Raw genomic sequence first — 13,615 nt, 5'->3', positions numbered from 1 at the left:
ACGGAGGAGCCGCGCCTGCTGGAGATTCTGACTCAAGAAGATAAAAGATTTCAGTTTGATGCTTGACTAGGGAACAAGTGTTGCGATGAACAATATTTAAGTTCCTAGTCAGGTATCCAGATGGAAGCAAGGGGTCCTCCTCAACCATAGCAGGAGGGGTACTGTCTGACAGTAACTTCACTGAGTGTGAGAATGTTGAATGTTGGGATTTTAAGATTCACAGTTTTTCAAGCTTTCCTAGAGGGACGCCTCAAGGTGAAAGTTAGTAGAGGTAATGAACCTAGGGTCTCTTGAAGAAATTTTTTTTTTGACCTTAATACCTGGTCCCTGGACAGACGTGGATGGATGCAGATCGACTTGCTGTGGTGCTCTGGCGGTGCGTCGGCTGCACGCATCTGCTACACATCCGCACTGCTGCCATCATTAAATGAGGCCAGGAGGGCTAACTGAATCCACCCTGACAGCAGCCTGATTGGCTACTCTCCAACCAATCCCTAAACAGCTCAACGCGTCTGAGTGAGCACAAACTGGGCAAAATATTAGCTTTGGCATGCTCATAATAATAGCTGCCCTTGGAAGTGTGAAGTCCCCCAAATAAAGTAGCGTGCAAGCCGCAATAAAAACAAGATTAAAAAGCACACAAACATAGATTAAAAAGCTCAGGGTTCCCACCATTAAATTTGTTGTCCGCGCTGCTGCCATCATTAAATGGGGCCGGTAGCTCTAACTGACTCCTCCCTGATAACAGCCTGATTGACTACTCCCCAACAAATCCCTTTTCAGCTCAGCATGTCTGAGTGAGTATAAACTGGGCAAAATCGTGGCGTCTCGGCAGATGGGAATCCGTGGCAGAGTCAGCAGGACTCAGGCGTGTTAAAGTGTATGGGACCACTAACATCTAAATAGGGCTGGTGGACTGCCAAGGCAGCGGACTGGGTTTCCATTGAAAAAGTGGCAGCAGACCCTTTACTACCAAGATCTAAATCAGGCCCAGTCTTGCATAGGCAACTTAATACTCAGGCTGCTCCGTTGCTCTCACAGTTAGACGTTTCACTTGCTGTGTGCGATCCAGATACATGCTGAAAGGCAGCTTGTACGCCCTGCAGTCCTCAGTCAGTTGAATCATATTGCTGATAAAACATTTGAGAGTAACAGTGAGACCTAGACACCCCCTAATCGAGGAAAAAATATACAGAAGAGAAGTGTTGGCCTCCAATGGCTGAACAAGCATTTAGAAGTTATAGATATATCATACAGTGCTCAACTGCTTATTGTTCTACTTCTGAGGAAACATCAACCTGAACAAAGAACACAAGCTCAACGCAATGCTAAAACTACACACAAGATTTACTAGTCTTTCATATTCATTACAGTCCAACAAATACATAAATTCTCATTTCAGTTCATCCTGCCTCGTGATTAACTGAAAAAAGAATTGATGTCTTTGATGTCAGTGGTTCTATGATGACACATCACCTCAACACCTACCACAGCCTGATCTTTGACGCGGTCTTGATGCTGTGCAGTTCAATCCCGACGCATCAACGACATCTCCTCAGTCGGCAGAGACACACAATCTTCTCCGCTCCACGCATCAAGCCCTCAACATCAATGCTTCTTCCACCCCAAGTACGTTTTTAGAGATCCCTGCCTGGTTTCTGTAGCTGGCCTGCCCTCTGGAAGATCAAAGAAAGGGGTCCCTGGGTTGATAAGGAGAGAAAACCAGGGAGTCAAATCTATCTTTATAAAAAATGTCCCTCTCCTATAACTTTTTTTACAAACAAACATAAATAACAAATGAGGACCTATTACAAACATGTGTAAATGGTATCCCTAATCACATAAACATTAATAATGAAACAAACTACAAAAAAAAGTACTGCTCACATAAAGACACAAAGACAGTGGTTAATGACCATCACAAAAAACAGACTCCAGACTCACTCACAACAAAACAACAAATTAGACAATCCAAATTTCCACAAACAATTACACGTATCAATACAACAGAAACCTATACATTTCAATATACTATATGCTTATTAGCTTTCTGTTATCCAAAATAATTTAGAATAGTCTTTTCACAGTCCAGCAAACATATATCCTCGCCCTACTGGTAGGAGTCTTTATAGTCTTTCCAGCATCTGTGTGATACGAATTTGAAATTCACAATGAAGTATGATCAAAATCAGGTGGAATTTTTGGATATATGCATTATGCATAATGAGGAAGCTCTCTCTGTATCACTTTATGTTAACCCAACAGCTAGAAATACATTGTTGCATTATGATAGCTACCATCCAAGTAGTCAAAGGCAAAACATTCCATTTAGTCAATTTTTACGAGTGCGAAGAAATTGTACTCGTATAAGTGACTTTTTGCAACATTCAGATAATCTAGCCAAGAAATTTTTATTAAGAGTGTATCCCCCTAAACTTTGTAAAGACTCCCTGAAGAGAGATAAATACTATGATCGACAGGCAATGTTCCAAATAAACAAAAGGAAAACCAATGACAGATTGGTCTGTTCTATTCTATTCGTCTGGAGTTTGTTTTTTGTGATGGTCATTAACCACTAATTGTCTTTGTGTTTTTATGTGAGCAGTACTTTTTTTTTTGGAGTTGTTTTCATTATTAATGTTTATGTGATTAGGAATAAAATCTACACATTTTTGTAATAGGTTCTCATTTGTTATTTATGTTTGATTGTAAAAAAGTTATAGGAGAGGGACATTTTTATAAAGACTTAGAGCTGGCCTGCCCTCGGCCTTGGTTGGTCTAAATTCAGGATTTAACCTGATCTAGAACAACGTCAAGTAACCTCTTAGCGCTATTGACTTTTTAGCACTATTTTTAGTTTATTCTTTAAAAATTAATATCTTGACTTATACTGATTGATTTGTGGTGTATTTTCATTGTGTTAGATTGTGTGTGTGTGTTTTCCAACAAATACTTTGCACATTACCCCTTTATATAAGCCTGACTGCTCTGTGTCAAGCTATCAGAGGGAGAGAACAAGTTATCTCTAATGCTGTATCTAGCTTACCCTGACTAGAAATGGTGGTTCCTGCTTGTACAGGGAGCATACCCTGATAACCAGAAACCCCAGTTCCAACAAAAGCTAGGTGTAAGACCAATAGCTTTGCAGGTATTTGTATTTTCTAAAAGGAAATTGCATGGTTCCAGGTCTAATGAGACTTTATTTGTTGCCCAATTAGCAGGATCGTGCTCTGGAAAAAAATGCCCTAGAATTCATATTGAACTTAACATTCCTCTCTGCCCAACCCCCATGCCATGTGAGGCAACTGCAAGGCACTACGACTTATTTGATTACACAGAATCAAAGTGGTTGCAAACTGTCCCAAATTCACTGGAAGAGTGATCAGGTCAGTCCTCTTAAAGGGAGTCTGGGACTTTGCTCATAACCATTGTGAGCACCTTTATTTTCACAGCACATGCAGCCAATGAAATGAAATAACATCTGTAGGTTCTTAAAACAGCCATGAATGGGATATGTGGACATATTCCTCAAGAAGCCTCAAGATGCAGGCAATCTTTTGATGTAGTAGTTAATGCTTGTATGTGATTTCTTAAAAGTGAGCAGGAGTGCTCTCTTTTTTTGAAGATCTGATGAGATAATACTTCATCACATGGTTTTCCATGATGCCGAGGCCCAGGATCTTTGCTGCAGCAGCAAATACCGTATATCCCCATCAGAACATTGTGTGCTCAGCAGAAACATTGGATGAATAGCAGACCCTCTTATGTACCAATGCCGTACCATTACAAATGTTGACTTTGTATCTCAGAGTTCCATAGTCATATTCATGGGTGTCACCATTATATATCAGGATGTGCTTACATTTGTCAGGGCGCTGCCAGTAAAATCATGTTGCTGCTCAGTATACAAGGAGCTCTTTCAAAGTTCCTGGTGGTTGCAAAATGTGTAAGTATGATGTATCAACGGCCAGGATCTATCAGTAGTCTAGGGGGATGCCCAATGCACCAGATGGTGATCAATGAACGAAGGTGTAGCTTCATGGTCCACTGCCATCTTTGAATGTCTGACATCCTTTCCTGAAGTATATGGTGCTAAGGTCCTGAAACTCTGTGCTGTACCATCATACAATTTTCTTTCTCAGATAAGGGTTCCCATGGCTTTCTAGAATAAATGCCATTTAGATGCAAAAGCGCCAAAAGTAGTGTAGCACTGAGCATGCCTCAAAGGGTGGTAGCTGTGAGCTTTGTGCCATAAACTGTTGTTTGCTGCAGGATGCTACGTGCAAGCTTTCCGGGTCATTGCAATGCATGCATGTATTTTGTATCCTAGCTGATACGGGTCCACAACATCTTCCTGCACATTGCATATCGTAGATGGGCATGACAACTATTCACACTCAGCCATATTATAAGCATCTTCAAAATGTAACTGTAACCATGACAAGTCCTTCTGCTGCTTCTCTATACAACTCATGAAAGTAAATTTCCCATCTTGAGTCTGTGTTTCTTCATGGACAGGTATTAAACATGCACTGAAATTATTTGGCTTCCACCTGTCCACAAATTTAGACTTTTTGCAATTAGTGGACTTGGTCAATTTTCATCAAGAAATTGTTGCACGTACTCTGGTGGCCTGAGGCTACAGTATCTCTCCCCGCGATTAGTCAAGTGAAAATGAAAACGGAGTTGTAGTAATCTTTAAGATCAACGTTGCCTTTTCAACAACTTTGCTCCACCTTCACAACAGGTATGTGCTGAATATTAATCTACAGCTCTCCAATAACCAGTGTAGTGTTCACAAATTCTGTGACTCTCTCACCATTAAGTATGTGTACAGTGTTACATTTGGTGACCTGAACTAATGATTGGTTAATTTAAATCATCCCCATTTCACTGCTGCTTCAATCAGGATTAACCAACATGAGCAAAAGCAAATGAGCTAAGCACACTAAACATTAAAGCATGGCAAAAACATATTCTTGATTCAGTATACACCAAACTCACCTCTCTTCACACTACAGAGATAATCCTTATGTGATGGGATTGTTGTCTTCATACTCAATTCATACAGCAAAGAACACTGGTCATCTACACACCGACTCATTCCCTATCATCAAAAGTCAGATCATCAGTCCCAGACAGTTTACATCTTCTGTTTCTCCATAGTAAATAAAAAGCATTGAACACTCCACCTCTTAAATGCGTGTACTCACAAATCGACTGCTAGTGTCCGCACATACTTCACTGTCAATAAATGCTGCTCTAAAATACATGAATTAGTAATGGCTAATCCACATGAAGCATATGAAACGAAAGTAAAGGGGAAACAAATGAAAAAAAGTCACCACCTAATAGTGGCAGTCATGTATTTGCAATAAAATATTACAATTAAATATATATATAGCATATTAATTGGTATTTCCTAACGTACATGTGTACTTAAAACAGGCATGGAAACTCCTTTGTATTTTGATGTATAACACAGAATTCTTATTGACAAATAAAAGGCACTATTGCCTTTAAATTACATTAACTCGAAGTCATAGTTTAAACTCACAAGGAGGAATAAAACAAACCAAAGAATAAAGGATGGGAACATCCCAGTATTGGCCTAACATCCCTGGCACAGAGGGGCACTTCGTTTTAGAAAGAGTTGCACATGTCATATAGAAAAATGCTCCCACTGACAGTGCAAGAGAACCTATGACTGAAGTGGGCTGATCCATTCTGCTATGCTGTATGCTGTGGTAGGCAGAAGCAAAATGTGAACAACAGGGGAACAGACCAGTGAATAAAGATGGCTCATCCAAAGTACCTATACTTATGTATTTTTTAATTTATGTTTTTTATTGAGTACAAGGCTAGCTGTATAACTTAAGCTGTCTCTCGACGAGACCTAATCGGACGGGTTCAAGAAAATGGCATAGACAAGGCAATTTTTAAATCCAAGATTCATATCCAAATCATCTACTATAGTTGTTGAAAATAGAATTATAAAGCTGCCCAAAACAATATATCTAATTTTTCAGTCAGTAAACCCCATAATTGTGTGCCTTTATCATTATCCTTAACCTTATCAAATGTGACATCATCGCCCATGCTTTTAATTCAACAGTGCAGACTGTAGCACATCTTATTTCTGCATATATCATTCTTGGTCGACACAGTTTTTGACTCTTTGAAGATACTTACCCACAGACACTTCTATTACTACTTGGTTGTTAAGGATCAAACAAGATAAGTTAAGGGGCAACAAAGAAATGTTTTCCTCTATCATCCTTAGCATGACCAATGGTGAATATGCTAAAGTTAAACTGAAGTCAGGGGGCTTCAAAACGTCAAATGGCTAAGTGAATTGTGATGACCAAGAGAAAAAAATGCTGGTAGAGCAATTATCGAACAAGAAAAAATCAATGAAAAGATTTTAAGAGTGATAGACAAATTATTTGTCAAATGTTGTGCCGGATTTTGTGGTGTGCAGAAATGTGGAAAACAAGGCATTTTGCTTGTGATGCAAAGAAGGTGGAAGGTGGCATGTGCAGTGTAGCCAAAGTTTTAGTAAAAAATGAGCCTCTATAAATCTTGCTCCATTCAAATTAATAATAGGAAAATCTAACTTAATGGGAAGATATTAGTGTCGACAATATTTAGGATATGATTTTAAAAGAGAGAGACTGACGATATTTCCATATATGATCTTTTGATATATAATCAGTAGAAAGTATGCTAGCAGAGTCAGGTAGCCACTGACACTGATAACCCACAAGATGTTTGTAGAGATGTTGGGCGGGAACATTATATCATTACATAATATTGAAGTAGAACATTTGGGGGATCCTAGCTAGAAAACATAGGTTTGATGTGGTAAATCCCCCATACAAGTTCAAATTACAAGAAACAAATTAACCTACTCCTTTGGGATGGATGTGCAGCAGAAATAGTGAGAAAACTTATGAGGCAGTAGTAGATCAAGGAATTATACAAATTAATCTAAGGTGGTGTTGGACATGGCACTCTGTAGGGAAAAATCCTGAATTGTTTTGCTTTTTCCTCCCAGTCTATGCTGTCTCGCTGTGCCAGACCTTAGGACTCTGGACATGTCCCTGTTGTCTGCAGTGGGGAAGCAAGCCCCCTACCGAATATAGGGTAAGGGGGGGTGAGTGGCTAGAGCACCCCCCCCCCCTCGGGCTGGACCTGTGCATTAGGTGTACTAGATACCTGGGGGGGTTTACAGCCCTGGCTGCTAAGGGGAATTCTGGTGCATGTGCTGCCCCCATTGGCAACCCCATTTGCCATGTCCGAGGTATGCTTGGTTAGGCCTGCGGGGCCTCTGGGCAACTGTGCTCAAGTGAGGATATGTCATGAGGGGGGCTAGACCTGAGAGGACTCTACACCATCCCCATAGGGCCCGAGTAGAGGGGTCAGTGTGGAGCTGGACAGGCACCTCCCCAAGGACATACCCGGGTAGGGGTGGACCCCCAAGGGGGTCCCCTACAGAAAGGGGGCTGGGAGGATCCCTTGGTGGGAAGCTGGGTCTCTGATATGTGGCCATGGACCACAAGCATCAGTCCCCTGTGTGGGCAGGGTGGAGATGCAGGTGTGGGTGTTCCCCGAGTGGGGAGTCTGCATTGGACAGTGTGTGTGGGACCAGCCATGGTTGGACCCAGAGTGTGCCTTAGGCCTGGAGAACCAGGTAAGGTATGCTCAGCTCAGCCGACCCGTACCAGCATATTCACACACTGGAGACCCCCCGTGCAGAAGCCCAGAAGGTGCTTAACGCCACTGGGCATCATATGATTCAAGAGTTTAGAAGCTCGAAGCACTTTCCCTCTACCAATGCAGGGTGAAAGTGCCCACGCCATCCATAGGAGTTAAAAACTGGCACCATCATCCCGTGTGAGGGTTTTGAGTACCCAGGCCAGGTATGGATGTGGGTTGACCTCTCCAACCCGGGCGTCCATATCTACGACCGGGTGAGGTGGTTCCCATGTGGATGCGCACATGGCCGAAGTGACAACTGCACTCACACTTACACATGAGTATTCATGAAAGGAACAGAGCCTGAGGGCCCAGGCAGACTGAGGTGCACGAGCACCATGGTGGTGGCTGTAACTGATGTGTCACCTGCTTTGGCAGATTGGTGCATGCGCTAGGGCACAAGTGCCCGGGACGTGTGTACACCCATGTGTGTTCACACTGCCACTGAGAGCTGCTCTATCCATACAGTGATGTGGGACACCAAAGCTTATTAAGTCTGGTTGCAATAAGGGATTGTAAGGGAGCAGCCTCATACTGTTTAATATTGTTGGACTCAGGATGACAAGCCCAAGCCGTTGGTAATGGCAGCTTTGTCACCCCTGGCCAGGAAATGCCACTTCTGGTGTCCTGTAAATTAGGCTTTATTCCAGGGGTCCCAGGGGAAAGCACATCTGTACATTCCCCAGATGACCTCTATAAAACTCGGGCATCCAGAAAGATAGATCCCTGCAATTTGGGGTCTGATGTGCTAGATGAGGGGACAGGTTGTGACATTTGGCCTTCCTGGAGCCAGAACCTGGCACCCGTAAAGATAAAGATCACATTCCAGGACCTCAGGGCATAGATGGAGGAAATTTAGCGTAGACATCTGTCGTTCAAAGAAATACCCTTTGAAACACCTCCCACTTCAAAGTTTTACTTAGTATAAGTAAGGATGCTCAAAGGGTGCAACTTATACCACTGACGAACACACATGACCAATGCAACTGGACCACAATGGTGCACTGTTAGTGGAATCTGGGTGCCCTGGAGAATAACTGCCCATTGATGTGGATCCGTGCACTCTTACCGATTAGAGACTGGCCTGAGGCTGATTGCTTGCTGCTATGTGGCATCCTGAAGTGGCCCTCCAAGGGCAGGTTGGCTTCCCCCTGTTCTCTGCGGAGGTCTCTAGGACATCAAAGACCTCCTGAGAGGGACCTACATCATAATCATTAATATCTGGAGAGCGGTGACCTGTGTTTGTGCGTACATCATGCCAGGCTCCACCTGGCAGGAGCAGTGTGCGTGTGGACCAGGAACTAAGTCTGGAGACCTGGTGTTCCAGTTGCAGGGTGACAATGTACTGCTGGCACAATTGGTGTGCGGACTTTTAATGCGGGAACCACTGCACCCCAGAACAGCTTGTGAAGTGAATGGATCACTGTTTCCAGTCCCTGCTGGGGCCTCGTTGAGGTCGAGTGGGAACATTTCTCTTTTGCAATCCTCAGCTGCATGCTCATTGTGTGCTGTGCGCCTTCGTAGGTTGGAACCTGCTGAGGTGTAGGTACAACCTGAGGAGTGCTTTATGTGGCCTGGTATTGCATGACTGAACTTGCGTCTAGTGTGTTTATCTGGAGAGTACTGTACTGCTAAGGTCAGAGCATACTGGACAGAGTACCTCAATCCAGAGGGGTACGGAAACCAAGTCCCGAGAGGAAACAGAAAGTCTGCAGTTCAAGTCATCATGTACCAGACTATTGCCTCCTGTCAAGGTGGGGTACGATGCTAGGAGTTGGTTGAAGAAACCTGGTGCCATCTGGGAACCCACAGTCATCAAGGGCACAGCACTGAGCACCTTCTATGTGGGATCGAACCTGTCTGGGGCCCTGGAAGTTCATGGGCACCAGACAGGGTGTCTCCAATCCATAGACATGGACCTAGAAGCTTGTTGTGTGCAACCTGAAGTGTCAGGGTCGGGTCGAGCCAATATACCTCGACGGTGTCTCTCCATTCTGGAGGTGCTGAATTTAGTTACTATTTGGTAACATTAGATTGTCTGTTGGGACTGGGTACCTCTAAGTCTAATGGTTGGTCCCAGTGACCACCCCCCTGTGTTTTGCAGACCTCTGAGTGAACCTCCTACTGGGAGCCTGACCATCTCCTCTTTAATTGTTTACTGGCTGTTGTCTTTCCTGTCCTCCACCTTGATCTCAACACCTTCGGAGTTGCTTGAGTGACTGGGTGCCAGCTCTCAAAATTAGGTGGGTGCAGGAAAGGAATGAATGGTTTCCTCAAATGTATATACAGTGATCAATGTTTTACACAATGGGCCCTATTATTGTGTGTTGCAGGGGTCATTAAGATTCACTCCCAAGTTTACATTGAATATTATTGTGTGGTGTGTGCTCATTGACACTTACTCTGAGATCACAATGTAATCAAACTGCGATAATCATATGTGTGTGTTGAATAAAAATTTTCTGTACATACAACCCTTGTGAAATCTCTTATTGGGTCATTGTGGGAATGTGCTGTGCTATTGCTTAAGAAATTGCCTCTGAGATGAGCCTGACTCCTCCGTGCCAAGCTACCCAAGGGTGAGTACAAGTAATGTAGTAGCTGTACTTGACCACCCTGGCTGAGCTTACGCTTTAGCCTACTAGACAGAGCCGCCTCCAACAGGTGGTATTATAGGAATATTTTAACTGGTTGAATGATAATGTGTCATCAAAACAGCGAGCAAAAAGTGGTTCACATGCTGATTGATTTATATGATTTAAAGCACAATATATAGGTAGGCCCTTATTCACTATCAAACATTTTGGATTTGTCGGTCCCAGAGGGTGGGTAGAGTTGTTGCTTCTATCCCTTACGGATACTCAATTCACTCTGCCTTAGAAGGGCACTATTGATACATATCATCAGGCCAAGTAGTGCTAAACTCTTGTATTCTTTCCATTAAAGCTGTCAGTGGCATTGGCAATGTTGTAATGAATTCTGCTTTCAATAGCATCAAGAACATGAAAACCTTTGAAAATTACCTCATCAAATAAAAAACAAACAAATCAGCATGCAATAGTACTTAAACAAAATCTGTAGTAGAGAAAGACTGGACTAAGAATATAGAAGTTTGGTCACAAAGGTGACCTGGAGGCCTAGTGGCAGATTCATCACCAGGTGAATGGCTTCCACTGGTGAAGCCAGCTGAGAGTGTACTAACCCTATGGTTCCTCCTTGTCTACAAAAGGTGAAGGAACAGTGAAGTTGGCAGACAAGGTATTTTTGGTGAATGCGATACATCCGTCAGTCTCTAAATGCGCCATGTATTTCATGTTTCATGAGCAAAGCTTGCGAATGGCCAGGACATATGAAAAAAACCATTATCCTAAAGCACACCTAAGCTTTTGTATATAGTGAATAAAGAAGATAGAGAAAAAGTGTAGATTGCCTCAGATAAAAAAGCTTAAGAAGTTAATTTAAAAAGTTCCTCTTTAAAGAATACACCAAAGCCATAACTTAATCGTACAGGAGTTCCCTGGAGGCAATCCAGTTGACTGTGTTGTGATATGTTGGTTCTCCTATATTACTTTAAATAACACAAACAGAAATATATTTTTCAATAACAAATGGTGACCATAAAACACTCAACAACCCTTGAGTACCTCAAGTGACGTGTTAATTACTGTTGAGGTCTCTCATCTTGGGAGGAACATTTTTATGTTTGTTTCAACAAGGTGTTTTAAAAGCTTTACCAGAATGCATTCTCTCATCTTCAGGGTGGTGGGGTAGTCATGTTTCAGGCATTGGAACTGAAATTTTGCAGAGTCAGTCTAGATTGAAAACCATATAAATCCAAGAACCATCTATTTTTCAGATCTCAGAGGCAAAGATGAAGAATGCAAGTCTTGCCATGGACATCCACTGTAAAGAAATGGACCTCAATCACTTTAAGAAAAGGTGATTCTTTTGTTTTTTTGGACGTGCTAAAGAATGGTTAGGGTTATAGTACCAGATAAAATCACTTATAATTAAATGTACATAAACTGCAGCTCATCTGGAGAAATGTATGTGTCATTTACTGTTGATTTGGGGTCAAGGTTTAGCAGTGTGGTCTTTATTGTGATGATTTTCAAAGTAGGGATGTTATTGGCTAAAAGGAAATGTACATCTGGAGGTGTACGATGTTCAGCCTTTTGAGAAGTGGTACTGCCTGTTAGAGGAGAGTAAACTCTATCAATGGGAGAAGGTGTTATATATTAGATCCATGACGGAACAAATAAGACGTATACCAAGAAATAGCTTTACAAAAATACCTCAGCAGAGAATCTTCTACAGCTAAATGTATCATTGACATGAGAATGAATGTAGGAAGCTGGCCATTTATGTGGTATGTGAATACCGTGTAAAGGGTCCAGGGTTTCCCCAGTGAGTGGACAGGACTTGCTATACAATCCCAAAGTGCTCTATTTAGGGGTAGTGTGGTTGAGCAGCCTTATGCTTAACACAGAGGAGTGCAAGACATCTACAAATACACACAGCAGTCAATAAATGAGACACACACACATCTCAAAAAGGAGATTCACACCACTTTATTAAAATAACAAGTATCTTTATATATGTTTAGGCATCAAAGAAAAATTATTCAGGGAAGTACGTTTTTTAAAAAGGAATTCTTTTCACTTTAAAAAATGGACACAGTGAAATTTCTGTGTCTTGCAATGTTATACTATCGGAGGAAGAGTACATTCTGCAACAGCTATGGTCATGCAGAGATGCCCTGACGTGTAATATAATGCACTCTGCCTTAGGGCTGTAAGACCTGCTAGGGAGGAGACTCACATGTATTGCATGCGGTGTTAAGGGACATGGCACACAGTGTTGTGTTTTCACTTTTGTCTGCAGCAAGGCACTCAGCCTCCAATGGCAGCCTGACCTGTGCTTGGTGAGAGGGTCCCTTAGATTGGAACAATTCATGCTGCAGCCCTCAGGGACCCTCTTTAGCATATCCCAAGAGTACCACTTACTAGGGACTTACAGAGGGTGTTAAAGGATTTGTCAATTGGGGAAACATTTGTACAGTTTAGGGAAAGAGATCTGGTACTGGGGACCTGGTTAGCAGGAATCCAGTGTACTTTCAGTCGAAATCACATCAGATACCATGCACAAAGTGGGGTAATAGGCATGTTAAAAAGAGGCACTTTCCTACATTACCCCCTCCCAAACGAAACAGGATGAAACTAACCTTTTCTAAGAGAGTCTTCTTCTTCTAAGTGCAAGAACCTGGAAAGACCATATGCGTTGGCATGGTCAGTCCCAGGTTTGTGTTATTTATTTATTTATTTTGTTATTTAATTGCATGATTAATTAAAATCTCAACAGAATAGTCAAATAATTACATAATTATTACAGCTAGACATTTAAAAGCTGCCCTTATGTTGCTGGTCTAACAACATATGGCGGATAGCAATATTTGATAGAACTAAGCACAATTAAGATTCAATGTCCACTATAAAATTCTTAAATTTATGCTAAAACAATAATAAGAGTAACTAAACAATTATTAAAGAGCACAAACTTTTCAGTGTGCCTGGTTCTACATTTTTCAAGGGCATAAACTAAATCTTTATGATGTGCTAACAGTCACAGGCCACAAGTTTAGGCATTTGGGGGGTCATTCTGACTCCCGCCGGCCGCGGTAACAGCAGGGCCGGCGGGAGCCGCCAGAATACCGCTGCGTGGTCAGAAGACCGCCGCGGTTATTCTGAGTTTCCCGCTGGACGGGCGGGCGACCGCCAGAAGGCCGCCCGCCCGCCCAGCGGGAAACCCCCTTCCACGAGGATGCCGGCTTCTAATGGAGCCGGCGGAGTGGAAAGGG

At 42.5% G+C, this 13,615-nt stretch overlaps 1 protein-coding gene across 1 annotated transcript in view; it reads left to right on the top strand.

The window, feature by feature from the left end:
* KRT222 (keratin 222) overlaps window positions 1-13,615 on the top strand; it is a 235,361-nt gene that overhangs the window by 74,120 nt on the left and 147,626 nt on the right. Inside the window, exon 3 of the mRNA XM_069237608.1 lies at window positions 11,615-11,697. Coding sequence (XP_069093709.1) covers window positions 11,615-11,697 — 83 coding nt within the window. The remainder of the gene's footprint in view (window positions 1-11,614; window positions 11,698-13,615) is intronic.

This window comes from Pleurodeles waltl, chromosome 6 (genome assembly GCF_031143425.1).
Source record: "Pleurodeles waltl isolate 20211129_DDA chromosome 6, aPleWal1.hap1.20221129, whole genome shotgun sequence".
In the NCBI taxonomy this organism is placed as follows: Eukaryota; Metazoa; Chordata; class Amphibia; order Caudata; family Salamandridae; genus Pleurodeles; species Pleurodeles waltl.
The sequence above is the reverse complement of the archived record's forward strand: the minus strand, read 5'-3'. Positions and strand labels throughout refer to the sequence as shown.